The sequence below is a fragment of the Oreochromis aureus genome, linkage group 8, assembly GCF_013358895.1.
Source record: "Oreochromis aureus strain Israel breed Guangdong linkage group 8, ZZ_aureus, whole genome shotgun sequence".
In the NCBI taxonomy this organism is placed as follows: domain Eukaryota; kingdom Metazoa; phylum Chordata; class Actinopteri; order Cichliformes; family Cichlidae; genus Oreochromis; species Oreochromis aureus.
In genome coordinates, this window is record NC_052949.1 from 16,820,810 (window position 1) to 16,847,782 (window position 26,973).

A 26,973-nucleotide genomic window follows, 5' to 3' on the forward strand; every position below is an offset into this window, starting at 1 on the left:
AGTTCTTTCTGAGGTCAGGCTTGATGGTTTTTAATAGTCTTCAGTTGTGGCTTTATTTTTTGTTTTTTTGTCTCCAGTGAGGGGTGTCAGCAGGAGTGAGGAGAAGAGAGAGGTGGTCTGACTGGGCTTAGCGGGGGAGGGGTATGGCTTTATATGAATGCTTGATATTTTAATAAACACGATCAAGTGTATTTTCTGCCCTAATCAGGCAGAAGTACTGAGCTGAGGTTTGTCTGATGCCATCAGGGTGAAGCTGCTGTCTGTTTCGCAGGAATTCCTGCTAAACCCTGGGATCAGGTGGAATGCAGACAGCAACGACAATCACCATTGTTCGCTCTCTTGGAAGAAAAAATGGCCGGTATTTAGCTGAGAGAAACTGTAGGTCAGGAGAGCCGAGGCTGTCTAAGATCATGCTGTTATTTGATCGGTCATTATGCACATACATTAGAGTCATTGTTTCTGTTCCCTGCAGCTATGATTTTCATGTTATTTCACATATTTGTCTTCTCCTCCACTGGTTTGCATTCATCGCAGTACAACAATAAAATAATATTGCTGTAACATCCTTGATTTCCTTAATTTATCATACGTAAACATCATAAACCTCATGCGAATTTGCTAGTTTCTTTCTTACAGCAGCACTTCTGTGGGGTCTACGCTGCATTAGCCTTTACCAATAATATTATTTGACAAAAAAAGCAAGACTTGGCTAATTAAAGAAAACTTTCAAGAGATTGTTTTTAAATACACACAATGTAAAAAAAAAATGCATCAACACCAATGGATGAATAAACATAGGAGAAATATAAACAAATTACAACAGTGTGACATGGTTTGCAGAGCTCTTAGCCGTGGTATAAAGTCCATGTTATCTGCACTAAATGAGCTAGAACATGCAAACTCCCCCCGGAGCGGTCATCTAAATATTTCATCATCAGCTTCATACATTTGTTTATTTGTAGGCTAATTTCCCCTTCATGCAATCCTGAGGCCCAGCTGGGTGTGTGTGCACCATCTGGGTGGACTGTGAAGTGGTTATGGGTGGTGTGCATGCATATGTGTGTGCGTATATGAGACAGTGTGCATTGTGGAAGATAAATATCCTGACTCTGTAAAAAGGGAGTGCCAATGGTGGGACAGAAGAAGAGGGCTGAGATAACAAAACGCCACTTTTAGAAGCCAGACCAGTGTAAGACTCGCCATCCGACGCCCTCTGCAAAAGCTAACTGTCCTGAAATATGCGTGTCTTACACGGGACCCTGTCCCCGTGCTTAGGTAACACATTTGCTTGTCGGGACACCAGAATGGGACTAAGAGGGCTTTATCACAGAAAGATGAAGCGTTAAACCATGTGTTTGCAGCGTGCTCATCTGTCTAGTATAAATTGCAGCCAGCAATTAATGTCACTCTCACAAAACCACCAAAGACAAAGACAAATAACTAAACACAGCTTAGCACCACCCCACAGGCATCCATTCATTTACAGCCTGGGAGTTAATTGGACAGTATTTCGACCTGGAATGTATCTCCCACGTAATGCTTTTCCAACATTTACCAAAGGACCTCCAGCTCCTGTTTGCTCAGCTCTGTGTATTTGTCTGTGTTAATGAATAAATGAGCCTAACCTCTGACCTCATGTGAGCTATCTTGAACTCATTTAAAGAGAGGCGATGTCATGCTTCACAAAGTTAGGTCTCAAGGGGAAGACATGAGAACAAAGCGTGACCCAGGCCAAAGGGGGACGAGGGTGATGGCAGGGAGGCTTCTTGGACCTATAGTAAAATAATCAGCTGTGATATCAGCTTATCATGTGGAGGGAGTGTGAAAAAGAAAGTACACCAATTTTTCCAATTTTAATTCAAAATAAGCCCAAATCATCACCCCTCCACCACTGTGTTTAACAGTTGGTATAAGGTGTTTGTACTGATATGCTGTGTTTGGTTTTCACTAAACGTGCCGGTGTGTATTACGGCCAAACATCGCCACTTTGGTCTCATCTGTTAAAAGGAAATTGTTCTAGAAGACTTGTGGTTTGTTCAGATGCAACTCTGCAAAACCAGGAGAAAATGACTATTCTCTGTCCTTTATAGAAAAAAGAAGCTTTCTCCCGGGAAACCTTCCAAACAAGCCATACTTGTTCAGTCTTTTTCTAATTTTACTGTCATGAACTTTAACATTTATCATGCAACCTGAGGACAGTATATTCTGAGATGTAGCTCTGTGGTTTTTTGCAGTTTCTCTGACCAAGAGGTGAATTTGTCGGCACGTCCACAGCCTGAATGCTCGTGACCAGCAAACTGCAGTAGAGGTGCTCACACTTGCTGCTGATGAGTTAGTGAAGTGCATTTAATTAGCAGCACATGTCTGCTACCTACCCTCTTAATTCCTATGGAAAGCAGGTAACTCATGACGGTGTATTCATGAGTTACCTGCTTTCAGTTGTTATTTAAATATCAGGGGCTAATGTACAACAGTGTGGTAGATCCCAGTACCTTGATTAATGTCTGTATAAAATGCTATGACAGTCCATCTGATAGATTTTAGGATTCTTCACTCGACATTTAAAAATCTGACCTGCTGGTGGCACAACAGAAAGGATCCCTGAGATTACCTGTAGTCGTTAGAGGAACTATTCTCATAGGATAGGAACTGAGCGATTTCAGCCTGGATCGAAGTGGTAGATAGGCTGATGGTATATCCATTAAATACATAAGCACATTTAATGTTTCAAAAAAAGGCAGTTTTATTGCAGTTTTAAATGTTTCCCAACTCTCAAAAATGCCGCATTAAAAAGCAATTTACACATGTGTGACTGACACAGGTGAGTATGTCATGGATGTAACTGTAACAGAAAAGGAAAGCTCACAGAAAGAAAAAAAATGGCATACGCATGTTGCACATTCACTATTTCTCTCCTGCTCAAACTATTCTATGAAGCTATGTTTGTAGAAAAAGACAAGGACAACACTCATTCTGCATAGTCACAATAAACTCTGCGTTTGTATGCAACAGATTTGTTTTATTTTTTAAATGTTCACACTGTGACGTCTCCACAAACCTCTGCAGCCTGACATGTGTGTCTAACCTAGCATATGATTGAATAAGGTCTAAACTGTCATTGATTCTAATATCATAAAGTAGCTTCTGTTATTTATTTTTTTAAATAATCTTCATCATAAACCATCTGACTCACCACATTAAAAGCTTCTGTTCTAAACTCTTTTCACGCTCCTGTAACAGTATATAATAGGGCTGTTTCTCCATAAGGTTATAGCAGCTCACCCATCCTGTCAGTGTTATTCAACAGGCAGAGTAAGATAGGCTGACAGATCGATAAGACGCAGACAAAAGGACAGCGACACACAGAACGACCCTACAGTGAGCTTCGATGAATGGGACCGGTTCAGATGGGTGACTGTAAGTGAAAGAAGGTCAGATCTAAACCGGCTGCTTTACAGTGCAGGAGGCTTAATGATGTCACGACAATGAAAGGCAATGACGCTGAAGGAGGCCATGAGGCAGTGCAGCAGCTTGCTCCTGCATCTTTGCTGCACAGGCCCAGAGAGCGTGCAGGCTGCTCTTCCACAACAGGTGTAAGCTGAGAGTGCTGGGTTGTAAAAGTAAAGGGACTCAAGTCTGTTAAGCGTCTGTCCGCCCACCGAGAACAGTCGTATTATTTTCACGCCGGAGCGTCTTAATGTTTTTTGGCAGTGTTTCTTTGGTGCCCCCTAGCTGGGAGAGAGGGCAGGACTGTTCTCTGTGCTGATGTTGACCAGGCACTCGCTGGACTTCAGGCTAGTCAGAGATTTGCAGCTTGGGAAGGACGCCAAGGATCCACACAGGCCCATCATGGAGGGGGTGTAGTCCTTTTCTGTGAGGGTGGGACAAACATAGAATGGAAGGGTCAGTTTAACTGTACACAGATGTTTAATCGCTTGTGTGTCTGAGCTGTCACCTGTGCACCAGGCCCTCCCATTCTGTTTCTCCTGAGTCCTCTGAGAGTCAGAATCCAGGCTGACCTCCACCGATAGCAGCTCTGTGCTTGGAAAACTCCTCCTGAAAGAGAAAACAAGTGTTTATATATGGCTCAAATATAGGTTCAAATTTTGAATTAAAAAATTAAAATGTTTTCTATACAGGTTTACATGGACATAACTACACCATCTGATTTTTGCTTGTGATTTACACAAACTGCTAAGTGCTGTCTGATCTTTGATGGAACAATATTATACACTCACCAGCCACTTCATTAGGTGCACCTGTTCAACTGCTAATCAACACAAATATTTTATAAACCAATCAAATGGCAGCAAGTGAGTGCAATTAAGCATGTACACATGATCAAAACAATGTGCTGAAGTTCAAACTGAGAACGATAATGAGGAAGAAAGGTGATTTAAATGACTTTGAATATGGCCCACCTGATGCCAGAGTATTTCAGAAACTGCTGACCTGCTGGGATTTTCCCACACAACTAGGGCTATGCAATATGTCGATCTTATATCCCAATATAAGTCACCTGATAATAATATAAACCACAATATAGTGCATTTTCTGTAAATTCAGTGAATAGTTTCTATAATCTGCCCATCAAAAGTACTATTTCTTTTTCACATTTAAATTAAATAATCAAAAATGAAATAAATATGGGCCTTACGCGGTGTTATCCCATAGTGACACACACTAGACAACCTCACAGTTATGCAAGAGCTTCCCTGAGGCCACCGGGTATCATTACTGTTCCTGTATGGTCGTCAGGAAACCAGGTTGTCTGCAAACATCTGCTGCAGAGTGTCCAGTCTCGGATGAAATGCACCGTTAAGCGCATACAGGAATGTTGTTCGGCTCAGCCACATATCTGTTGTTGCAGCTACAGAAGTAGTTGCCTGTTTAGGAATGAGCTCCTCGATTTGTTTTGGCTAGTCCTTCTGTGGTGCCGTGGTGACTATTGCAAACCGTCAACTAAAACAAATAAACGATGGCCTATAACATGAAACGATAGACGTTTGAATATCGTCCTCTGATGTATTTCGTCATAGTCTAAAGTCCTACACACAACCATCTGTAGAGTTCAAGGAGAATGGTGTGAAAAAGAGAACAACATGTCTAATCTTGAAGCAGATGGACTTGTCGAATCTATGCTGTGAAGAACTGAAGCAGTTCTGAAGACAAAAGGGGGTCCAAGCCAGTACTAGCAAGGTGTAACTAAAATGCAACTAGCTGGTGTATATTATTGTTATTACAGAGTTTGTGTATATTGTCAAATTGCAACAATGAGACAAAGTAGCCATGCTGCCTGTAGCAAACCTGCGAAACAGCTTCACGTCCTCTTGGCTGTCGAACGGCTCGAGCGTTGGCCACTGGTTGACGAGTGGGATTGAGAGGTTTTTCGCCAAGTGGTTGGAGTCACACGGAATCAAGCTTGTCCTGAGACATGTGAGGGTAAAGCATAAGTCCCAACAACAGAACCACTGAAAAGCACACACAGTCCACGGTACTCTGCAGTGAAGAGTGCTCATCAGTTAAGCTGGCACTGTGTTAAAGCTGTTTGCTTAAACATGCTAACCATCTGTCTGTTTCACTCACAGTTGCTCCTGAAGCTCCAAGACGATGGCCTCCAGTTCCCTTTTCTCCTGTTGGCTCTGGGTCTGCAGCTCCTCCAGCCGAGCCTTTAGCCTCTTGTTCTCCGTCTCTGTGTTCTTCAGCTGTGACTCACGCAGACGTACAAGCTCCTCCAGGTAACCCTGACAACACACATCCAGACTGAGCGAAATTTAAAAAAAACATCCACCCTCAGATACTCATATTAGACACCAACCATCTGTGAATGGTCATAGTAATGTAGAAATGACTTTGGAGTATAACTGTTGTTATTAACAGACAGATTAATAGAGTCATGAAACGATGAACTCATTTATCTGCATTTATTAACCTTAGATTTAGACAAACAACAGTGATAAAAACACATCATGTTTGTCCGCCCACCTTTTGTGCATTGACAATCTTGAACCTCTGCTCCATCTTGCGACACTTTGTGCTCCAGCTCTCCTCGTCTGTGACCAGGGGGATGTAAGGATGTTCAGGGACGCTGTCGTCACTCGCGCTGCTGTCAACACTCTGCTGGTCATCGTCATCGCTCAGGTAATCATAGCTGTGACACAAGCAGCCAGTATCAGTATCTTATTGACTTTGAATGGGGTGTGTGGAGTGGAGTTTCTCTAATTTTCAAAGTGTCTCTGAAATACGTGAAGGTTGGTGTACCTTTGTGTGAATTTCAAGTATGGAGTATAGTCAATCACTGCAGGAGATTTCCCATCCAGGGCCTCCCCTTTTAAACAGAAGCTGAGGGAGACAAACCACTCTTTATACATGCATAAGGATTTTAAAAGTATCAGTCTGATATCTAAAAAGTCAGGACGCCCCACCTAAAGTCTATAGCTCCAAGACCTATTAGCATCCCTGTTAGCACTGTAGCTTCTTCTCTTAACATGATGGCTCCCTCTGCATAGAACCTCCTAAAGCACAAAGACAAGTGTGGTTAGGTGGGAACATGTTTTTACGAGGATCAAGTGATTTTTATTATAAAGAGAGGTGCTGACTTGGTTGTTCTGCTGTCCCTCAGGGCAGTGGCGATGTATTCAGATAGCCTCTTCTCCATCAGGGCTACTCTCATCCAGGCTCGGCCCTGAAAGGAACACCAAAGCTAAAGAAATTAGTTTGGAGAGTCACAAAAATGACTTCTAAATTTGTTCCAATAACACTACATATCCTTATTTATCTCTAATTTTTTTGTCATTGTACGCTGGGCTTGCCTTGGCTCGTGAGGTGCTGATGTTTTCCATGCTCTCAATGCTGCTAATGCAGCTGTTGGGGATTTTAGCACACGCCAGGCGGATGTAGTCCCAGTAACTCCTCTGACCATCGAACCAGCTACTAGAGCCTGACACGACAAGCATGTGAAGTGCGTTAGTTTTAGTAAGCACTGAAAAACACGTTGTTACACTACACATATATTACTGCGAATAATAAAACAACATGGTTCTGCTTGTCAAAGCTGCTAAACAGGACAGAAAAGTTTCAGTAAACACTGTAAGAGCCTTGATTCAACAGGACGTTAATCCCTGATATGTTATCTCCTCAGTTTAGTACCTTTGAAACGATGGCTGAGGATGTGTTCAAGGATGGCGGCGAAATTGACGAACTCTTCTGATGAATCATCGATGGGCTCGGCCGTGTATTTCTCCAGCAGGGTCTTAACCGAAAACCTGTGTGTGGTGGAGAGGAGCGAGGAGAGCACTTATTCCAGCACTTATTCGAGCACTTCATGTGCTGGAAAGCACATGAAGTCATAGAGGGAAAAGATTAGTCAGGAAAAACGCTGATGGGTTACCGCTGTCTTTGTTTCAGTTTACAGTAGGCAGAACATGCCGTACATCAAACTATTGCTAAACATTTGTGAATCGCACTTGATAAACCACACAAGTCTGTTTAAGGATGCAGTCACGAAAGAACACTATGTTCTGCCACTGTTATACATTTAGTTAGGTTTAACCCTAAAAAACAGACTGAACAGTTTTTAATGAGTACAATTAAATGACTATTCATTTTCTTACATGATTTCTAATATCATAAACACAAATTACAGGGATATGTACAAATTTAAAGAATGTACATCAGCAGATTTTGTATAGTTTTTGGGCTCTACGTTTATTTTTCTGTGTTCAAAAATTTGTGATGGCTGTTCCAGACGACTTGGGATGGATCCTTGGATCAGTGTAGAGAAAACAGGAGATGATAAGACTGTGGAATCGGTCTATCTTCTGCCAAATTGCTTGCTTAATTTGGCAGAATATAGAGTAAATAGTAAGCACTGAAAAATCACACACTTCTCCCCAGACTACAGAGCTCTGTGCTGTTTTTAAAGGAAGCTGAACTGTAGTCTCTGTATGATAACAATTTAACATGTAAGAAAGTTACTTTCTATATTTGAAGAAAAATGGTTAAAACACATGTTGCTATGTGAATTTTTGGATCCAGTGTAATAAATGTGATGTACTTGTGTGGTCAGTGAATGGTAAAATGGGAACAAGGTTTTAGGTTTTTAGGTTTTGTACACAAGGGTCTAAATGTATTCTGTGACCATGGCAGATAAGAGAGATAACTTGCCTTCATAAATATTCTAGGTTTCCAATCCGTCTTGTTCAAAACTCAAACTGTAATCTGTACTGCACGATTAACAAAGGTCAATGAAACTCAGAAAAACAACCTAAAAATATCCAGGACAGTCACAGGCAGTATGAATTATGTGAATCAGCAGACGTTCAGCATGAAATACTTTCTTTTGTACTGTCCTTGTTATGATGAGTTACCTATATAAATACCTATATTTAGCAAGATATTTGCCAAAAATCAACTTGTTGAATTTGGTTTGCTGATGACGACAGAATGAAATAGTTGTTTGGTAATTTTGGAGTTTATAAGCTGCCAGGTAAGGATATTTCTTTATCACTTGTAAGTCATGTTGCCACCTTGGTTCTAGTTATTTGTTGTTGATGTGGTGTTAGCTTGTAAGGGCAGAGCATAAAGTAATTATGTATGATACCATTTAATAATAGTTTATTTGTAAAGCACTTATCAAAACTAGAGTTACAGAGTACTTCTCCCCAAAAAACAGAATAACAGAACAAACAAGGAGGAAATTATACAAAACAATGAACATATCAGCGGACACTGTACTGGTCCGTAGTGGTGAAAAGAGAGCTGAGCGTAAAAAGGAAGCTCTCTATTTACTGGTTGATCTATGTCCCTACCCTCACCTGGTCATAACCTTTGGGTAGTGACCGAAAGAATGAGATCACGGATACAAGTGGTGGAAATGAGCTTTCACTGAAGGGTGGTTGCCCTCTTCCTTAGAGACAGGGTGAGAAGTTTAGCCATCTGGGAGGGGTAAAGCTGCTACTCCTCCACATCAAAAGGAGCCAGTGTAGGTGGCTTGGGCATCTGACAAGCATGCCTCCTGCTTGCCTCCAAGGTGAGGTGTTCTAGCCATGTCCCACCAGGAGGAGACCCTGGGGTAGACCCAGGATATGCTAGAGAGATTAAATCTCTTGGCTGGCCTGGGAACGCCTTGGTGTTGTCCTGGACAAGCTAGAGGAGGTGGCCGGAAAGAGGGAGGTCTGGGCTTCTCTGCTTAGTTTGCTGCACCCGGGCCGGGATAAGTGAAAGAAAATGGATAGATCGATGGATGGAATTTACAAATAAAATGAAAACAGTCCACACAAGACTTAAATGTAACATGAAAATAAAAAAGGGGGATCTTAAAAGAAGACACTGATGGGGTGAGCTGAATTTTCTCAGGCAGGTCATTCCGCAATCGAGGAGCCCCAACAGCAGACATTCAAACACTCGATCGGCTTGTGTCTTTACATGTGAGGTGGGAACTGTTAATGGGTTTCTGACCAAGGATCTCAGCTGAGCACTGATTGGTAGAAGAACTGCACTTTGAGTGTATATTTTGATGCCGAGCAATGAAGGACTTTAAAGGTAATAAAGAAAATCTTAAAATCAATTCCTAGAGAAATGCACAGCCAGTGTAGAGTCATTAAGACTGGGGTAAGATGTGTTCAGTTTTCAAGGTTCTGGTAACAAGTCTGGCAGCTGATTTTGCATAGTCTGAAGTCTATTTCATGCTTTCTGATTGATACCTGTTAAAAGACCATTACAGCAGTCTAACAAAGACGAAATAAAAGCATGAAAAGCACAATAGTCTGGGTGTCACTAAAACTCAATATTGATCGAATTCCTGCAATATTCCTTAGGTTATAGCATCAGGACTGCGTCACCAATCAATCAACCATTACTAATTTGATTGCCTGGAATTATAATCAGGGTTAGAGCTCAGAGGGTTAAACTATTTGAAATTGTACAAGCGTATCTCTATCCCATTTGAGTGTGGATGTAATTATGTGATCTCTGACAATGTACCTTCCATTTCCTGCAGTCTCATTTCTACACTTCAGTCTGATGTCATCCTTTTACTGTGAGGAATATGTTCATCGAGCACTTTCAGGAAACACCAACAACTTCCTTTGTACTAGACAATTTGAGCTGATGACATACGTCTCCTGTAATACATTCCTGACAGCCAGGATCTTCCTGTGAAAACCCTTTAACTTTTGTGTGTGCTGAAGATTTAAACAAATAAAATTACTTCAGAGAGACATAACTCAATAATGATAATAATCATAACTCAATTGGCAAGATTTTATCCATAATTTCATAAATATAAATTTTGATGCATGTAAATTTTGGCTGTAAATCTTGATAACTGTGGTGATGGATGGGGAAAATTTTTAGCTGAGTCACTGGTTACTTATCTGAGTCATCTAGTCTCCATGGCATGCAACTACTTTAATCCACTTTACCCTATTATCCTGTTTTAATTTTGATTCTTGTACATTGAGCTTGTTTCTTATTTCATTACACTGTAAAAAGAAAGACTTTGGAGAAAATAGGTTATTAAAACTCAAGGGAACAAGATATTTGCAGATATTAGCTAGCTGCTTTTTGTTGCTAATGCTAATTAGCATTAACAATATTAACATCAACTAGCATTAGCATAACAATAGCTGTGTCCCAACTCCTAGGCCACATCCTTCGGAGGACCCGGCCTTTGCAGTCTACGTGGGCCAGGTCCTTCGAAGACTGAGAAGGCTGGAAGTGTGAGACAGTCTAGCCTTCAGATTTGCATCACCAGCTGTCTGGTGGAGTTTAATTACCGGACAAACTCAGCTGTCTGCTCCTTGCTCCCTAAAATATAACAGGATATTGGAGTAAATTCTCTACCATCTCACATTTCTGTTTAATCAGTTTTCTCTTTGACATTTATTCAGCTGTGTGAAAAGTAAAACTTTAATCTCAGCCAAACCGATTTACTAAGGAACAAATAAAACACTGAAAAAAGCCAAACAATAACATTTTTACATTATCTAAGTGACTTATATATCATGTTTAACCTGAGTAGCGAAAGACCACGCGGGATCTGAAAATGTGGCGGGAGTTCGGTGTTCTCGCCGGCTCTAGCGGGTAACAGACATCTCTGAAAATGTCAGAGCCCTTTTGCAAATATGTGATGTCTTGATAAATCGAGCAGATATTTGAAGTTTACACAGCTACATTCTTGCCTGAAAATATCTTAAAAGTTTATTTTGTGACCAAGAAAGAGTAATATTAAAACTAAATAGCTGCCGCCATTGTTGGAAACTGGAATTTGCTGGGCCGCGCTATGAATTCTGGGATACGTTGAGCCACGAAGGACACATCCGACCCATCCTTCAAATCCAGGAAAATTAAGGATTTGTCGGCCCCATTTGGAGCAGCCTTTGAATTGGGACAGCCCTTGTCGCCTGGCTGTGACGTAATCGGCCTTCAAATGCGGCCTCTGAAGGATGCAGCCTAGGAATCGGGACACAGCTAGTGACATAACAAGCTAATGTTTTTTAGCTGTAACGTTTACAGCTCAACATTTCAATAATGTGGTGTAGCATGTAATTGCCCTCTAAACCTAATAACTGGTTGTGCCACCCCTGGCAGCAAAAACTGCAAACAGCATAAGTTTGTGATATCTGGAAATGAGTATTTCACATTCTTTTTAGGCCACTCCAAAATCTCCTTTTTTTCTTTCTTTCGTTTCTTTTTTTGTTTTGTTTTGTTTTGTTTTTGAGCCCTTCAGACATTGTCCTACAGGATTTTCTGGTAGAAAGCAGAATTCATGGTTCCATCAGTTACAGCAAATCGTCCAAGTCCTGAAGCAGCAAAGCAGCCCCAGACCATCACGCTACCACCAGCATGCTCTTGTTACGATGTATTCTTTTTATGAAATGCTGTGTTAGTTTTTCACCACATGTTTCCACAAAAGTCTTGGGGATCATCAAGATGTTTTGTGAGACGAGCCTTAGTTTTGGTCAGCAGCGGTTTTCTCCCAAAACTCTCCCATGGATGTGATGTTTGCCCTGTCGCTCTCTTATTGTTGAATCATAAACTCTAAAAGCGAGACCTGAAGTTCTTTAGGAGTTGTTCTGGGTTCTTTTGTGACCTGACATTGACTTTGTTTCTGATCTGTTCATGAGTTTCTTTATATTGTGGCAAGAGGTGTTGCTTTTTGATGTCTTTTGGTCTTCTTCCATTTGTCAAACAGGTTCTATTTAGGTTACTTCTTGATTCACCATGTCATGCAGTAATCAGACCTGGTGATAGCGGGTGAAACTGAACTCAGCTTTCCAAAAAATGTGGATAATCACAGTAAATGTATGATTTAACCAGGTTCACAATTACACTTTCACATAGGGCTAAGCTATGTCCTGAAAATTGACAACATTTTTCCCTTTAATAAAAGGAAATCATCATTCATTGTATGTTTTAAGTTAGCTTTGTCAAATATTAAAATTTGTTCAATGATCCGAAACATCTAACTGTGGCAAATATGCAAAAAATAAGAAATCAGGAAGGAGTGAAATATTTTTCCCAGCACTGTGCATTTGTGGGTGTATATTTTTAGCAATATACACCCACAAATTATATAAAACTTCACAGGCAAAGAATTTTCAGTTTATTTTAAGCACCATTATTTCTTCAGCAGTGACCACTAAATGTTTTCCTGGATACTAAATAATTCAGCAGGACTATTTTTTACAAGAACACCTGTCAAATGCTATTTGTCCAGTGGCGGTAAGATATGCAGTGAGCTGTGAGAAGGAAATTAACCATCTCCTGTAAACAGAGAGAAAATATTATGGCTAAATACTGGTCATGTTTTGCAGAGTCACCATCTTTATGTTTTACTGGCCACTTTCACATCTATAAACAATGCTTATCTTATCACAAGCCACTGAGGCAAGTGATTTCACTCCCCATTGTCCCAAAGGCAACAATGCCTCATTCAGCTGCTTCAACTGGATAATAAATGGCTGACTATCCTCAAAACGAGCACAATCCCTGCGTTTCCTGTGTATTACAAACAGCAGGGCGGGGACCTGACCTAGATCCACCTGTCATTGGCTCACAGAGGTCCTGCTTACTTTTATAGCATTTTTACTGACTTTAATGCTTTCAATTTACATATAAGAAGCTACAATAAGCAGTGGAGCTGAAGTGAGCTAACACTCCAATGTCCACCTCAGCAACTGACCCCTTTTAGATTATATAAAATATTTTATGCATTTGGAAAATCCAAATTTAAGTCACAGCAGCTTTAAATTTGCTGTGGGTTGTGGATGTTTATATATGTTGAAGCTGATGCATGACTGAGCTGAATGATAGCACAACTACTGCTGGGTGAAGTGGAAGCATGCCTGCTGACTTACAGACTAAATACTCCCTTTACATAACCATAATCGTTAGAGATCATTATGTGCCTGCACTGTCAGGTCAGTGTTTGTGTGTTTAAGCCTACTGAAGAACAAATCTCTATCAAACAACCTCACAAAATCCAAGCAGGACTTTATGTAAAGATCTTATACTGCCATCCTGCCTTAAGTCCCTAGGGTGCCAGCTAGTCCTTGCCCCAGGAAGGGTGTCGTCATAGCGACCACACCATCAGCACTGGGATATAAATTGCACTGACAAAGATGAAACTCACACAGAGAGGCAACTGTCTGTGTGATCTCTGATTTTATTTAAATATATATGTGTGATACAAGGTCGCAGGTCACAGAGGCACAGGATTAGTACACAGGCTGGAGAAGCTAACCTAAATGTGCACGTGAAAATAAGGAAAAAATTATTATCTATGGCAAGGATGGAAACATCTCCACCAATCTGCTGGCATAAAATAGACCAGCTACAAACCACATGACCACTTAGATGCACTTAATGCAGCATTAAGGGCATAAAAAATGTCCAGTAACATATACAACATAAGGCGTGTTGGATAATGCACTCACCTGCAGACCGTGAGGAGGTTTTTCCTCTCCACCGCCAGGTTCCGAGTAGATGCTTTTTTCGAGACATCTCCCATGGCCATCGCTGCCTGCTCCATCCAGGAGGAGGCAGCCCTGGAAGCAAACGACCCCTCCCTGTGGGCCACCGGCCCTCCTCATTCACTTGTGGATGCCGGAGAGGATGCTGGCGGCCCGCGTCAGTGCCGCTGACAGACAGCGGCGGCACTTTGTGAGACGACGGAGGAAACGGCTCGACACATTAGACACACCAGAGCGCGCGGAGCGTGGGCTTTGTTTTTATGTTTACTTCTGTGACCTGCTCACGGGACTGAATTGTCTGCTCGAGCCCCCTATTTCTGTCTCCGCCCACTTTTCTGACTTCATCATGCCGTCATTGGATCGTTTCGTGTAGTGCGGACCGAAGTACGTCACCGGCTCCAGCGACACGCACAGTTTCTCTAAGAGCTTAATATAATATATAAAGACTAACCACAATTAACCAGGGTTTATTTATTTATTTGTTTGTTTGGTTTTGTGTTTACAAATGTATATTTTACAAAAACCCCGTAAAATACATAACAATACTTTTAAAATAGATATATTTCCGTTTTTTAATATTTTATGTTAATATTTGCAATATATGTATTGTTCAAAACCCTCATCATTTTATCTCTTTGACGCTCTATTATCTCAATTTTGGAAATTCATTTGCTATAGTGATTTAAATGCAATTTTTTATGATTGTTAATATTATTAAAATTATTTGTTAAGACTGTGTATGGAAAGTAATACAAGCATTAAATCTATCAATTTTTATTTTGAACATATAACACATTTTTATTCACGTTGAAGGTTTATTTCGTTTTTCCTGTATGTTTAATTTATGCAACAATAATAAATGATAATTTTTTTTATATTATTATAAATAGATATAGAATAAGAGGTGTGCTAGGACCTTTCACATATCGCATTATTTAAAGATTGTTTTGGATATATTTGAGACTGAAATTTCTTTCTTTTCTTGTTTAATAACTGTTCCTGGTAAAAGCTTTGTAGCACAATAAACCTGATATCATCACCACCACTGCAGTCACCATGCTGGCTCACTTCCTCCTCTTGTAATTTCCAATCAACATCCTCCCGTCATTTCCCTGCTCTTGCTATTCGAGGAAAGTGCTCGTGTTTTCAGCTGATTTAGTGTCAGCACAGCAGTGGTGAAGACACGCTGGCCCCAAACCTTTTCTGCTCGAATGAAACGACAGCTGGTAGCAACCACAGGTTGCTGGGTGGGGGTTGGGAGGTTTTACCTCTTTGGTCCTGGGCTAAGACACAGATCTGTGTCTGCTCCACATGTCTGGACAACACAAAAGGTGTGAAAAGTTCATTTAAAACTCAGTAGTTATGAATAAAATCATAAATGAATGATGCAGTATGTATATAATGATTCTAAAAATGCCATTCTACATAATGAGAACATTTTCTCTTACTCTGAATATATTGTTGATTATACAACTTGTGCAGATTTGATCTATGTGACTTTCTAACTTTTACTGAAATAAAAAGTCTAAATCCATAAAATTTTATGGCTGAGGGATAAAAATCTTGGACATGCCACTGACTGAGATTATATATATTTATGACACAATAAAACTTTATAATATTGGAAATAATGTACTTGAAGGCTATGGCAGACTATGTTTCACTGTAAACAATAAGCACATTTCTTATGTCTTAAATGAGTCGGATGTTGTTTCCATGCTATCCACTCCCCCGACCTTTGTGCTTATAGAGTTTGGATCGTATTAAAATAAACACAAATCCTTGTAAGATAATACCTCAGTTTCCAAAAATCACCTTTTCAGCAGAGACTTTATTCTAGGCTCCTCCATAATCGCTTTATTGTCATATCAGATATTTCAACCACAGCTTGTCTTTTGTCTTGTCTCCCTCCCCTCACCCCCAATTGCTCGTGGCAGATAGCCTCCCCTCCCTGAGCCTTTTTGTACTGGAAGTTTCTTCCTGTTAAAAGGGAGTTTTTCCTTCCCTTTGTTGCCAAGTGCTTGGTGAAACAGAGCTATCTCATTGTAGGGGGTCTGAACCCTACAATGTAAAGCATTATGAGGCAACATTTGTGATTTGGCATTATGTAAATAAACTAGACCATGTTTCAATTATTTATTTCTTGAATTCAATTAAATATTTCTTGTTTTTCTCTGTGTTTGGTCATTTTTTCTTTATGCAGCTATTCCTTAGCTTCCAGGTTGTGTTCCACTGCCACTGCCAGAATATTAAAATCCATAAGTCGCTTCCATTACTTCTGTACAGTTTATTTAAAATACTCCCCAAAACATTTATTAAAATACAAGTGTTAAATTCACACATCATAAACACAGAACATGATTCTCTTTTAATGGGCATCTAAAATATTTACAGGTATGGTTTTCTGTCTGTTTCTCGGCGAATGCCGGTGGATTGTGGCTTAGAGGTTTGTCACTCCCGCTCCAGGTCTCCAAACGGCTCAGGTGCCTCTGTCTCTGAGTCAAAGCCTGAGGGGAGCGTGTGAAATTCTGGACAGTGTTGTGAGGGCGTTCAGGGCAGAGGTTACACGAAAGAAGGAGTTGGAGTTTTGCCTGCATGGGGTGAGAGGTTCACGCATCAGCCTTCAGGGTCCTGTCAGACTGATAAATAGGTCTGCAAACCTGGACAGCAACAAACATGAAAATAAGTCCAGACACGCTGTCTAGGTGCCCTTAGATCTAATCTCATTGTGACATTTGGATTGTTAAATGCGTTCACACCCTCATTAATGTGTGGCTGATACGTGGAGGTGTGCATTTAGGCGGGGACAGGTTGTAGGAAGTGCAGTTTGAACAAGGAGGTCAGTGTGGCCAGAAAAATGCAACACAGGAAAGACAAGAAGAGAGAGAAAAAATTCTCACTATTTATACATCCAGGTCTGTCCTTTGACTTCACTGAATTCTTTAGCTTAGGATTTCTCCGTTCACATCAGCTTGAAAAATCCACGACACATCCACACACAAAAACATCTGTCTTTATGACACGAAAATTTAGATTTAGAGTTCTTAAATTGTGGTCCAGTTACTAATGGTAGCCTATGAAAGGATGCACAACTGTACTATGAACAGCTTATGTCATACTATGATGTTGCAACCCTGAAAACAAGACCATTGTATTATTATCATTATTTTTATCACTCAACCATGACACTTACCGGTATAAATATAACAAGCAAACTCTGATTAGACACGTTACAGGACAGAATTGGATTGGAAGTGTGGATTTGTTTTCTATGCAACTCTGAGCCATTTAAACTTTGGCAAACCCCCCAGCCTTAGTCCCCAGATTTGCTTTTCTATAGTAACTAAAGTCTTTCAGCACCCTTTCACCAAACTAAGAGGCCTTTGGATTCCCTTATTTCTCAAAATCCTCATCTAAACACACACACAAAAACATAAAGCAGTACTCTTAATGATAAAACATTTTGCTTGCTGTGATATTTCAAAGTAGCAGCAATCACAAGATGGTCTCCAGCTCTTTGGGAGATAAGGAGCTGATTAGATATTCTTCTCTGTGGCTTTTGCAGTCATCATCTCCTTTGTTGGCTTTAGCTTCTCTGGCAAAACCTCCTGACTCAGCACCTTCTGGTTTCCACACACCCAGCTCCTGCTGGGGGCCTGTGGCCTCGCTGTCAGTCGAAGTGTAAATACGCAGGTTGGTATGATGGTGGGGGGGAGTTGTGGAAACTTGACGTGGCGGCGGGGGTCTGACCCCAGAACCAGAGACTCCACCTGAGCCAACCACCCCTCCAGCAAAGGACAGAGCTCTGGGATTGGCAGCAGACAGGCACACGCTGTGGGTGGTGGTATGTGACATCATGCCGCCGTAGTAACAGCTGCCTCCGCCGCTGCTGGTGATCCTGGCTTTCTGCTTGAGGTCCAGCACCAGGCTACGTCTTAACCAAGCCTTCTTTACCTCGGCTTGCACCTGAGAACAAGATTTATTTAATTTTAGTTCCTTTTTTTTGTTTACCAGATAAAAAAATATATAAATATGAGTCGATTCTGTATTGTAGCTTTATTACCTCGCCATTGCAGAAACAATAGATAAATGCCACAAAAAACCCCTGCAAAGATATGAGATTTTATTCAAAAGAATCAGCTTTCATTATCATTGCAGTAGAGCTTACAGCATGTAATTGCATGCAGTGCTTGTTTTTATAAATGTGTCCTGACCTGGGAAGAGTTGAAGAACATCTCGTAATGCATCTGCACCTGCCACAGTAGCCCAGTGACCTCAGTGTAGGGAAGAGCCATGAACACCATGTAGTGAACTCCAAACAAAGGCATGAGGACTAATGTGGACTTGAGTAGCTTCCTGCAGAACAAAGAGTTTATTTCATTGATGTTTCTTGTCAAACAGATGGCAGCTTATAGTCCAGAGATTAAGAAATGTACACCGTTTTTACATGGAGGGTTACCTGTACTGCTGTCGGGGGTCCAGTTTGCCCGTGTTGGTTTCCCAGAGTTTAGAGGCCAGTACGCGAATGATGTTAATGAACAAGAGAAAATTCACCTGCAGGGAAAGAAACAGAAATCCATATTTAAAGTAATATACTCAGAATATCAGTCTTTAATGCTATTCTGATTTAAATCCGCTTTTCTTACAACAATCGCAGCCAGAATGGGGACTTGATAGATCCATTTCAAGTTTCCGGCACTGAGATCCCAGCATCTGGAAAGACCAATGAATCTATTTCAGGGAGCAGTTGTTGTGGGAGTGTAACATAAACATAAGATAAATGGATCACATGACTCACTGAGTGTCTGCCAGTGAAGCTCGTGCGCTGACCCAAATGGACACAAACACAGCTGGAACACCTACGACGAGCACATGGGACTATTAGACAAACTGGCATTAGTCCAAAGTGTCACCTGCCCCAGTGTCACTTACCCCAGCCAGTGATGGTGAGGGCCCAGAGGTAGTTCTTGTCAGACAGGAAGGCCATGAAGATGAGACTATGGAGGTACAACCCCTCCACCAGGATCCAGTAATGATTTGTTGCCAGGAAGTACAGGAAGAGAGTGACAGCCGTTTTACAGCCAGCCTAATGACAAAAACAGAAAATATGAGTAAAACTTGTGGTAATACATTCACTGATCACTTGCCTGTTCACCTGCTTGTTAATGCGAAAATCTAATCAGACAATCTCACGAGAGAACTCAGTGCACTATGTAGACATGGTCAAGACGACCTGCTGAAGTTCAAATTGAGCATCAGAATGTGGCATGGTTGTTGGGCCCAGACAGGCTGGTTTGAGTGTTTCAGAAACTGCTGATCTACTGGGAATTTCCCACACTACCATCTCTGAGTTTCTAGTGAGGGCCAGTTCTCTGGGAGAAAATGCCTTTTTGATCTCGGCAATCGGAGGAGAGGAAGTAACTAAAGTATGCAGAAGAGCGTCACTTAAGGCACGTGTCGAACCTTGGGCTACAGCAGCAGAAGATCACTGCACTTCTGTCAGCTAAGAACATGAAACTGAGGCTGAAACGTTGGGAGGTCTGATTAGTCTTGGCTTCTGCTGCTACAGAGGTAGGGTAGGTGATGGTAGGGTCAGAATTTGGCACGACAAACATGAAAGCATGGATCCATCCTGCCTTCTACCAAAAGTTCAAGGTGGAGGTGGTGGTGTAATCATCAGAGATATTTTCTTAGCACTCAGTGTAGCCATATTTTGATGGCTGCTTCCTGCAGAATAACACCCGATGTCACAAAACTCAAATCACCTCAAACACTGTGCTCACATAGCCTGCTCAGTCACCAGATCTCAGTCCAATACAGCAGGTGTGGGTGGTGGATTCCTGTCATGGATGAAGAAATGAGAAATGTGCTGTAACTGTCATGTAATGAGTGTGTGGCGAACAGGGAGTGGACCCAGATGCAGGACTGATCAGATGGATTTAAACTCAAAATGTCGACTTTATAAAGGTGGAGGAAACAAAAGATAAACAATGACTAGGCAGAGTAGAAACTGACAAAAGTGACTGATTGAGATCACACATAAAGTGAAGGAGAACGTGATGAAGAACAGAAGAAGATGCAGACAAAAAATACACAGGAGGGTGATTAAGGGATGTGGAGATGCATGGGAACAGAATCATAACTAACAAGACAAGGAAGTCATAACTCAACATAACACATATGAGACAGAGGACTATCAAAATAAAACAGGAAGTAACACACACACACACACACACACACACACACACACACACTGAGACTCAGACTAAGGCATGTGAACTTGAAACTGGGACTTGGGATAAAAGTCACAAGGAGACATGACAGGCTGGGGAGACAAATAGAGAACACACAGGGACAGGAATACAAAGTTATTAAATAGACAAGACAAAAACTATAGACAGCCATGGAGACAAAACACAGACATAACTGGAGGGACTGAAAGAATAAGAAAACACAGAGATGAGACTAGGACAGACTGGACACGAAAGGGGCATTCACATGATAAAAACAAGAAACTGGAATTATAAATACTAAAAACTCAGAGGCACTAGGAAAACTGAGCTCAAAAGTAACTAATGCAGAAAACTAATGAAAATCTCTTCATTCCAAAAGAAAGAATCCCAAGACCAAAACAAGCTCAAAACACTCTGTCAGAGACCCAATATTCTTAGGCAAGATACTAACCCCACAATGCTCTCTGATATATCCATCCGACTATGATTGTTAGATAGAAAGCACTTAAGTGTAGAAAAAAAAGTTCTTATATGAATGAGGTGTTTTGAGTGCTTATATGCAAATCTGGTTTGCTTAGCTTTGCAAACAGGCCATGCCATTGTGAACTGCCATTACTGTGCTGACTGCCATAAAGCCGATTGTCTTGATCACAATGAAGTACTTAAAAAACAAACAAAACTGAATAACTGGTGATAAGAAATAATGCGACGTTACAATTTACCATATGGGGCTTCTGTCCTGTAAAGTTGGGCTCAGCTTCACTGCCATCAGATATGGAGTAGAGCACAGCGTCCTTCACAAAGATGCTGACCGCTCGACAGATGAAGGAGGCGAAGAGGTGAATGTGGATGTAATTGCGTGTGCAGTGGAGACGCCTGAAAGAGAGGAAGGCGTGTTTGGATGCAACAGACTGAAGTCCGGAGATGCTGTTCGGTCACAGGTTTATGGATCAAAGCTTATAAGGTGTTTTCTTCTTACTTGAAGTAGCAGAGAATGAAGACTGCCACCAGCAGGGATGCGAGAGAAATGGAGTAGCCGATGGTGTACATGAGATGGAGTCGCTCAAACACCTTCTGAAACACAGCAAAGCATCGTTTTATATCTGGAAACAGAAGTGACTGAACAGATTTTAACTCACTGGTAATTTTGTATCTTCATCACAATTAGCACACTGGAGGGAAAAGGTCTTTTGAAGACAGGCCTAGAGTATTTTGTAAGAATATGGCCGTTGTTGTACTGTCTTCTAAAGAAATTCTGTCTCTTTTCTGCTGTTAGATAAACATGCACAAACAGATTCGTTCAACCCAGCACTGGATCAAATGCACACACCTCCTCGTGGCTTCTGTGGTTGAAGGTCAGGTATCTGGTGCACTCGCTGTAGTTTGCCCAAGTGCGGTTGATGCTTGCCACCTGCTCCCAGTTGCCTGACACATCACACTGGCGGTAGGCTCGCCCTGACCATGGGAGGGCAGGACATAATGATTAATTTTTTGAATAAGGAAATCTTTGATTTTATACCTTTCAGTTGCATTTTTCTCAAAACTACTGCTTCCTGGTTATTGACATTGTAGAATGCTTTTTATATTGTGTAGATGATCAGATGCTAGTATCTCTGGAGCTCTGCTACCTCTGTGGTTGAAGTCGTAGACGTACTCCGGGCACTGAACTGAGACCAGCTGACCTGCTGTGCTCTGTGGCCAGCAGATGATCCCATCCCACTCTGGGCTGCAGTCGCCATCTTCAACAATAGTGTGAAAAAAGTGTTAGCAAGCCGATAGATCTGTGTATAGTTCAGGCATTGGGCCACCTAACGCTGTAGTTTTATTCGTAGACTGCTCTTGAGTAGCTTTGCATGATTCAAAGCTTAAAATAATCCTCACTGATCTAAACTTCAGTTCATATTCTATCTGAAACAGGCCAAGGAGGGACTCTTAAGCACTCTCAAGCACTTGGTGACAATGGGAAGGAAAAACTCCCTTTTATGTGAAAAAATTCAATACAATTCTGCAGTATTGCCACACAATATATCACATACTAGCACATATATGATAGATGATGTCACATATCATCAATACTATGCTGTGCCCATTTTCCCACCACCCCTATTTAATGCCAATGTAACAGTATATATTGGTATACTTATTGGTGCATGTGAAATAAACATAAACAGAAAAAATACATATAAACACAAAGAAGTATACCCATTATGCCTATTAATCTTTTCTACATGACTATAATGTTACATGATTAAGTTACCGAAAGACTAAATAGGATTTTAACGCTGCTAACAGGCAAAGTGTAGCTAATTTAAACTTCTTTAAATCACATTTGGCTGGTTTCATCTGCAATAATACATCATATAAGACCATTATATGTCTTTTTAATAGCAATTTTAGCACTCCATATATAGATTTCCTTCAATATTGGAGGTAAAATAGTAAATGAGCAGATGCATACTTGGTTCCAATGCTTCCTCAAGATTAGTAAATCAATAAAAATGTAATACTTAAAGCTTGAGTCACATTTCCTGAGAAGATTTGTAATATTTAATAATACCGCGTTGAATCAGCTTATCAAACATCAGCTTCTCCATCGTGTTTCCAAATTAAAAATGCCTCACTGTGTAATAAGAGAGATATTGGAAAGCAGGATATTGGACTGGGTGTTGCATCTGATCCTAAATAAACAAGTAGTGCAATAAATAATTGATCTGATTGTGTGTTTGGACGTGCACTCACTGACCGCCTGTTCAAATAAAAAGAGGGTCTTATTTGACAGGACCTTCTTTGAAATATTAAAAGCCAGACATACAGACAAATGTTGACTTATGACAAATAAATTTCAGCTGCTTTTTTTCTAACTATAAGCTCACAAAGTCGTAGAAAGCACTCAAAACCGGTGGTGGTGGTGGGGGGGGGGGAGCGGTTCCATAAAGAGACACTCTGTATAGTGTTTAAAAAGAAGTCCCCAAACCTTTAATGAGGGGCATTTGTGCCTTGATGCTCCTTTCACACCTGGCATGAGCACCAATCAGAAGGTAGATCTGCTCATCCCGTGTGATGACATCATCAGAGTCAATCTGTAAAAAAGCAACAGATGAATTATGAAGACACGCCCACCAGGTTGTCTATAATATTACCTATTGATACATTATTGCATATACGTCATTTCAATGGTAAACAATAGAAAACAAGATTAAAACATAATGATCAGCATAAATCATGTGATTTATTTATATTGAAGAGCCATATAACCCATCTATGCATTGTTTTGAGATGATCCATAATGAAACTACAACCACAACCTCTCCCAAAGATCTGATGTGCTGCCTCCAGGTGTTGTGAAATAGTTGTGTGAGAGTGCGGTATGTGATGATGGCCCGCCAGGCCCTTTATTCACAGCAGCCGGGCTGCCGCTGGCCACACGGGGATCTCGTCCTCGGGGGCCATGCTGGTATGAGCCGGTCAGCACAAGCAGCTTTGTGTTCCTGGGTTCATTTCACGACTGAGCATCAAAACTAGCAGAGCATGAGAACAGTTTGGCAGAGGGGAGCAGCAGAGCAGACGGAAGAGTTGCAAAGGAAGAGAAACGAAGCAGAAAAACTGCAACGTCTTCACATTTATGTTAAGTCTTTTTTTCCCCTTTAAAATTCAGTTTTTTTAATTGGTGCTTTAAGGGCCTTGTAGTGAATCAAATGGCCGAAAGTCATATAGATGGACAGACTTTATTAATCCAGTGTTACAGCAGCACAGGGGTCAGCAAGAAGTACAAAATAATAAAATAAAAAAATTGAAAAACAAAATCAATCAGAAAAAGTAGTGTACAAATAAAAAAACAACAGAAAAAACTATGTAAGAGTAATTTCTACTATCATTCAGTGGACTTTGGCTTGAGTAAAAGAGGTGAGTACTGACTCTCACATGCTAAAGAAAATGATTTACTCATAGTTAATTTATTAATTACCATGTAGGTAAATGAATACAGCGTTACAGTGAAATAAACTGCAGCTGGCTAAATGTTTGTTTCTAGTAACGCTGGACGCTGAGCAGCGATCATTCGCTGTAGAGGTTTGATTACTGTTTACTGTCAAGCAACTCTTTGAGTAAATATAGAAAATCAGAGGTTTATTTATTCATATAATTAATCATTTAACCATTGTGCTTATGTAACAACATTAATTACTTAAAGTTACCATTGTGGGCATGAATATTTTTTGAGTGTATAAAGATGCAAAACATCTTTCTGTTTTATAATAAAGGTGAGAAATCCTGTTATCAACATTGCTAATAGATAATAATTGGAAAAAAGAAGTAATAGTAATAGTAAATAATTCAAATCTTTAACAACGTGTAACTCTGTTGTGGGCTTTTATGAGTATTTGGTACTTGCTAACTTGTTTATTTATTTATTTTTATTGCATTTAGGAAATGATAGATCTGAAAAACTTGATTAGACGTTACTTTTGTTATATAACGACTAAGCAGAACAATGTAAAGTGGAGGAAAAAATAGTCTATCATATAATGTAAGGGCCAACTTTGAAACAGACTATAAAGTTTTGAAGACCACTGTTGGTAATAGCTGTATTTGTGCAAATGAATTTCAAAGGTTCAGCTACACAAGTCAATCAACCCTCAGACCCTCAATGTTATATTGCAACAACATCCTGCTTCTTCTAGAAATATCTTTCCAAAATTTCACTGCACTTTCATTTCTTGCCTTTTTGCTCCTGATCAAGCGCACAGGTGAGCCGGTAGCACTGACACGCTGTGAATTGCTCTATTTTCAAGATTATGTTTAATTTTTTGCTTTGGAGAACACAAGACTAGCTGCTTATGTGTCTTCATCAGTGCTTGGTTCTGAACCACATAACTGAAATTAAGAAACAGCAACATTAAGAAGCTAAGGCACCAGGTGACAACATAGACTATAGAGGGCTTTTAAAATCTTAAAAGCTTAATCTTATAAGCGACACATTTTTAAAACTGGGAAGGGGAAGAAACTTGATAAATAAATAATTAAAATGTGTAAAATACACATTATATGTGTATAACCCTTCACTACTGAGTGGACTGGATCTCACAGAGAAGTTATCTGAGCCTCTTAACACAGAAGGAGAGCTTTTTTGTTTTTCTCCTGACACAAATCATTTTTTTTAGCTGTAGCCTCCCACCTTCATGATCTAGACTTTGTTATCCTGTCCGAGATCAACACTCAGGATGGACACGGGGGAGATCCAGAGATGAAGAAAGGCACTTACAGTCACTGTTAGCATGCTTCAGTAAGCGAAAGGTTAAAAGGGTCAAAGCTGATTATGGTTTGTGAGGTAAAGCAGACCACAGGTGACTTCTGATAAAGGATGGCTCTTGTGCTGCTGTTAAGTGAAGTTTTTTTCTCAGTCTCGAGAAAAACTATATTAATAGATCCACTTTTTATATGCAAAGAAGCATTTTTCTCAAAGCAATTTTTTATAATCTTTTTTATAATTTGTCTCAGTTGTCTCATGGTTTGGTGTGAGATTCACACAAAATAGAGGAACTGAGGTGGGTTAGAATACTTTTTATTTTCCTCAGCAGGACTGCTGGAAAACTTATTCCTTATCACCTCATCAGTTAACTAAGAAGACACTGTCATCTCAGTCTTGCTGCTGAATGTCTGGCATGTTTCCTGAAGCATCAGATAAATCTAATTCAAAGCATCAAAGCGGGTCACAGATACATGAAATTTTCTATCTTTGGCCCAAACTGCAGCAGTGTGGATGTGTCATGTCTGACTCAGGGTCATAATAAAGTGTAAGATATGCTGCTGCTGTGTGAAAAGTTTAAATTTAGGACACAAGACGCAAGTGAGACTAAGAATTTATCTACTGCTCCAATCCATTTAAGATCATTATGAGCCCTTTTAAGTAAAGTCTGCTTTGAAAAAGCTTACATTAGTAGAAATCATCAAGAAAATTCAATATCCAGGTTTAAATTGCACTTATTTGACCTAATTTATGTTAACAGTAAAGCAGCAGAGAAATAGCAGCAAACCAGGAGTAAAGTATTTTTCCCCTAACAAACCCCATTAGTTAATAACTGTTCAATAATTAAATAATTTAAATATTATGAATGTAGTCCACTTACCAGCGCTGTGGCTGTTATTACACTGTGGAAAAAGTAAAAAACAATAATTCCTTGTGCAGACAACATGACGTCTCTCCAGCTGAAACAGAACAGCACACCTTTCACTCACATATCATTTTATCCTCTTCAGGTTGTGCTGAAGGAACTTTGTCCTAAAGTTAATGTTTGTCCCATCTGTGCTCCTGTATTAGTCAACAGGAACTGGGTTTTGGAGTCTCTTGAGGTCCAGAGTTTTCTGCATGAAGCTCAACTGACATTACTATTGGGTTTTGAGGGGCTGTCTGTGGTTGGATGATCTCTCTTTGGGGAAGAGAGGAGCACTGAGGAGGAAACCTCCTCCTTTCACAGCTCTTAGGACTGTTGGGATGAGATGGGTTGGCCTTGATATGCTGTGGCTTCCATTTACTTAACTCTTTGCTCTCCTCTGCTGTCATTATCTCTCTGTGCTTCACATTTGGCTTGTTTGTCTGCCTTAATCTACTCTTTTCTATTCCCACTAATAGGACTCTTAGTTTTTACTAGTAACATAATTTAATACTTGGTTTACAGCAAGAGTATCCCGCATTGGGAGACTTTAGAGAGCAGTGATACAGACCAGAGTCATAGAACTACTTACCACACCAGTTAAAGTAATATAAA

The 26,973-nt window shown here is 40.4% G+C and overlaps 2 protein-coding genes across 2 annotated transcripts; both read right to left on the reverse strand.

The window, feature by feature from the left end:
- Positions 1 to 2,746: 2,746 nt before the first annotated feature.
- On the reverse strand, positions 2,747 to 14,290 carry rundc3ab (RUN domain containing 3Ab). The gene is made up of 11 exons (XM_031758736.2): positions 13,941 to 14,290; positions 7,150 to 7,265; positions 6,813 to 6,940; positions 6,600 to 6,685; positions 6,426 to 6,515; positions 6,262 to 6,342; positions 5,986 to 6,151; positions 5,587 to 5,744; positions 5,308 to 5,427; positions 3,956 to 4,056; positions 2,747 to 3,871 (listed from the first exon to the last, which is right to left on the reverse strand). The coding sequence occupies exons 1-11, from the start codon at positions 14,033 to 14,035 to the stop codon at positions 3,729 to 3,731; spliced, it is 1,284 nt and encodes a 427-aa protein (XP_031614596.2). The 5' UTR covers positions 14,036 to 14,290; the 3' UTR covers positions 2,747 to 3,728.
- A 2,063-nt stretch (positions 14,291 to 16,353) lies between these two features.
- Positions 16,354 to 26,557, reverse strand: pth3r (parathyroid hormone 3 receptor). Its single transcript, XM_031758718.2, has 13 exons — positions 26,335 to 26,557; positions 23,184 to 23,289; positions 21,838 to 21,948; positions 21,540 to 21,664; positions 21,189 to 21,283; positions 20,932 to 21,085; positions 18,909 to 19,062; positions 18,775 to 18,835; positions 18,623 to 18,689; positions 18,436 to 18,530; positions 18,191 to 18,332; positions 18,040 to 18,081; positions 16,354 to 17,942 (listed from the first exon to the last, which is right to left on the reverse strand). The coding sequence occupies exons 1-13, from the start codon at positions 26,398 to 26,400 to the stop codon at positions 17,472 to 17,474; spliced, it is 1,689 nt and encodes a 562-aa protein (XP_031614578.1). The 5' UTR covers positions 26,401 to 26,557; the 3' UTR covers positions 16,354 to 17,471.
- Between the last annotated feature and the right edge of the window lie 416 nt (positions 26,558 to 26,973).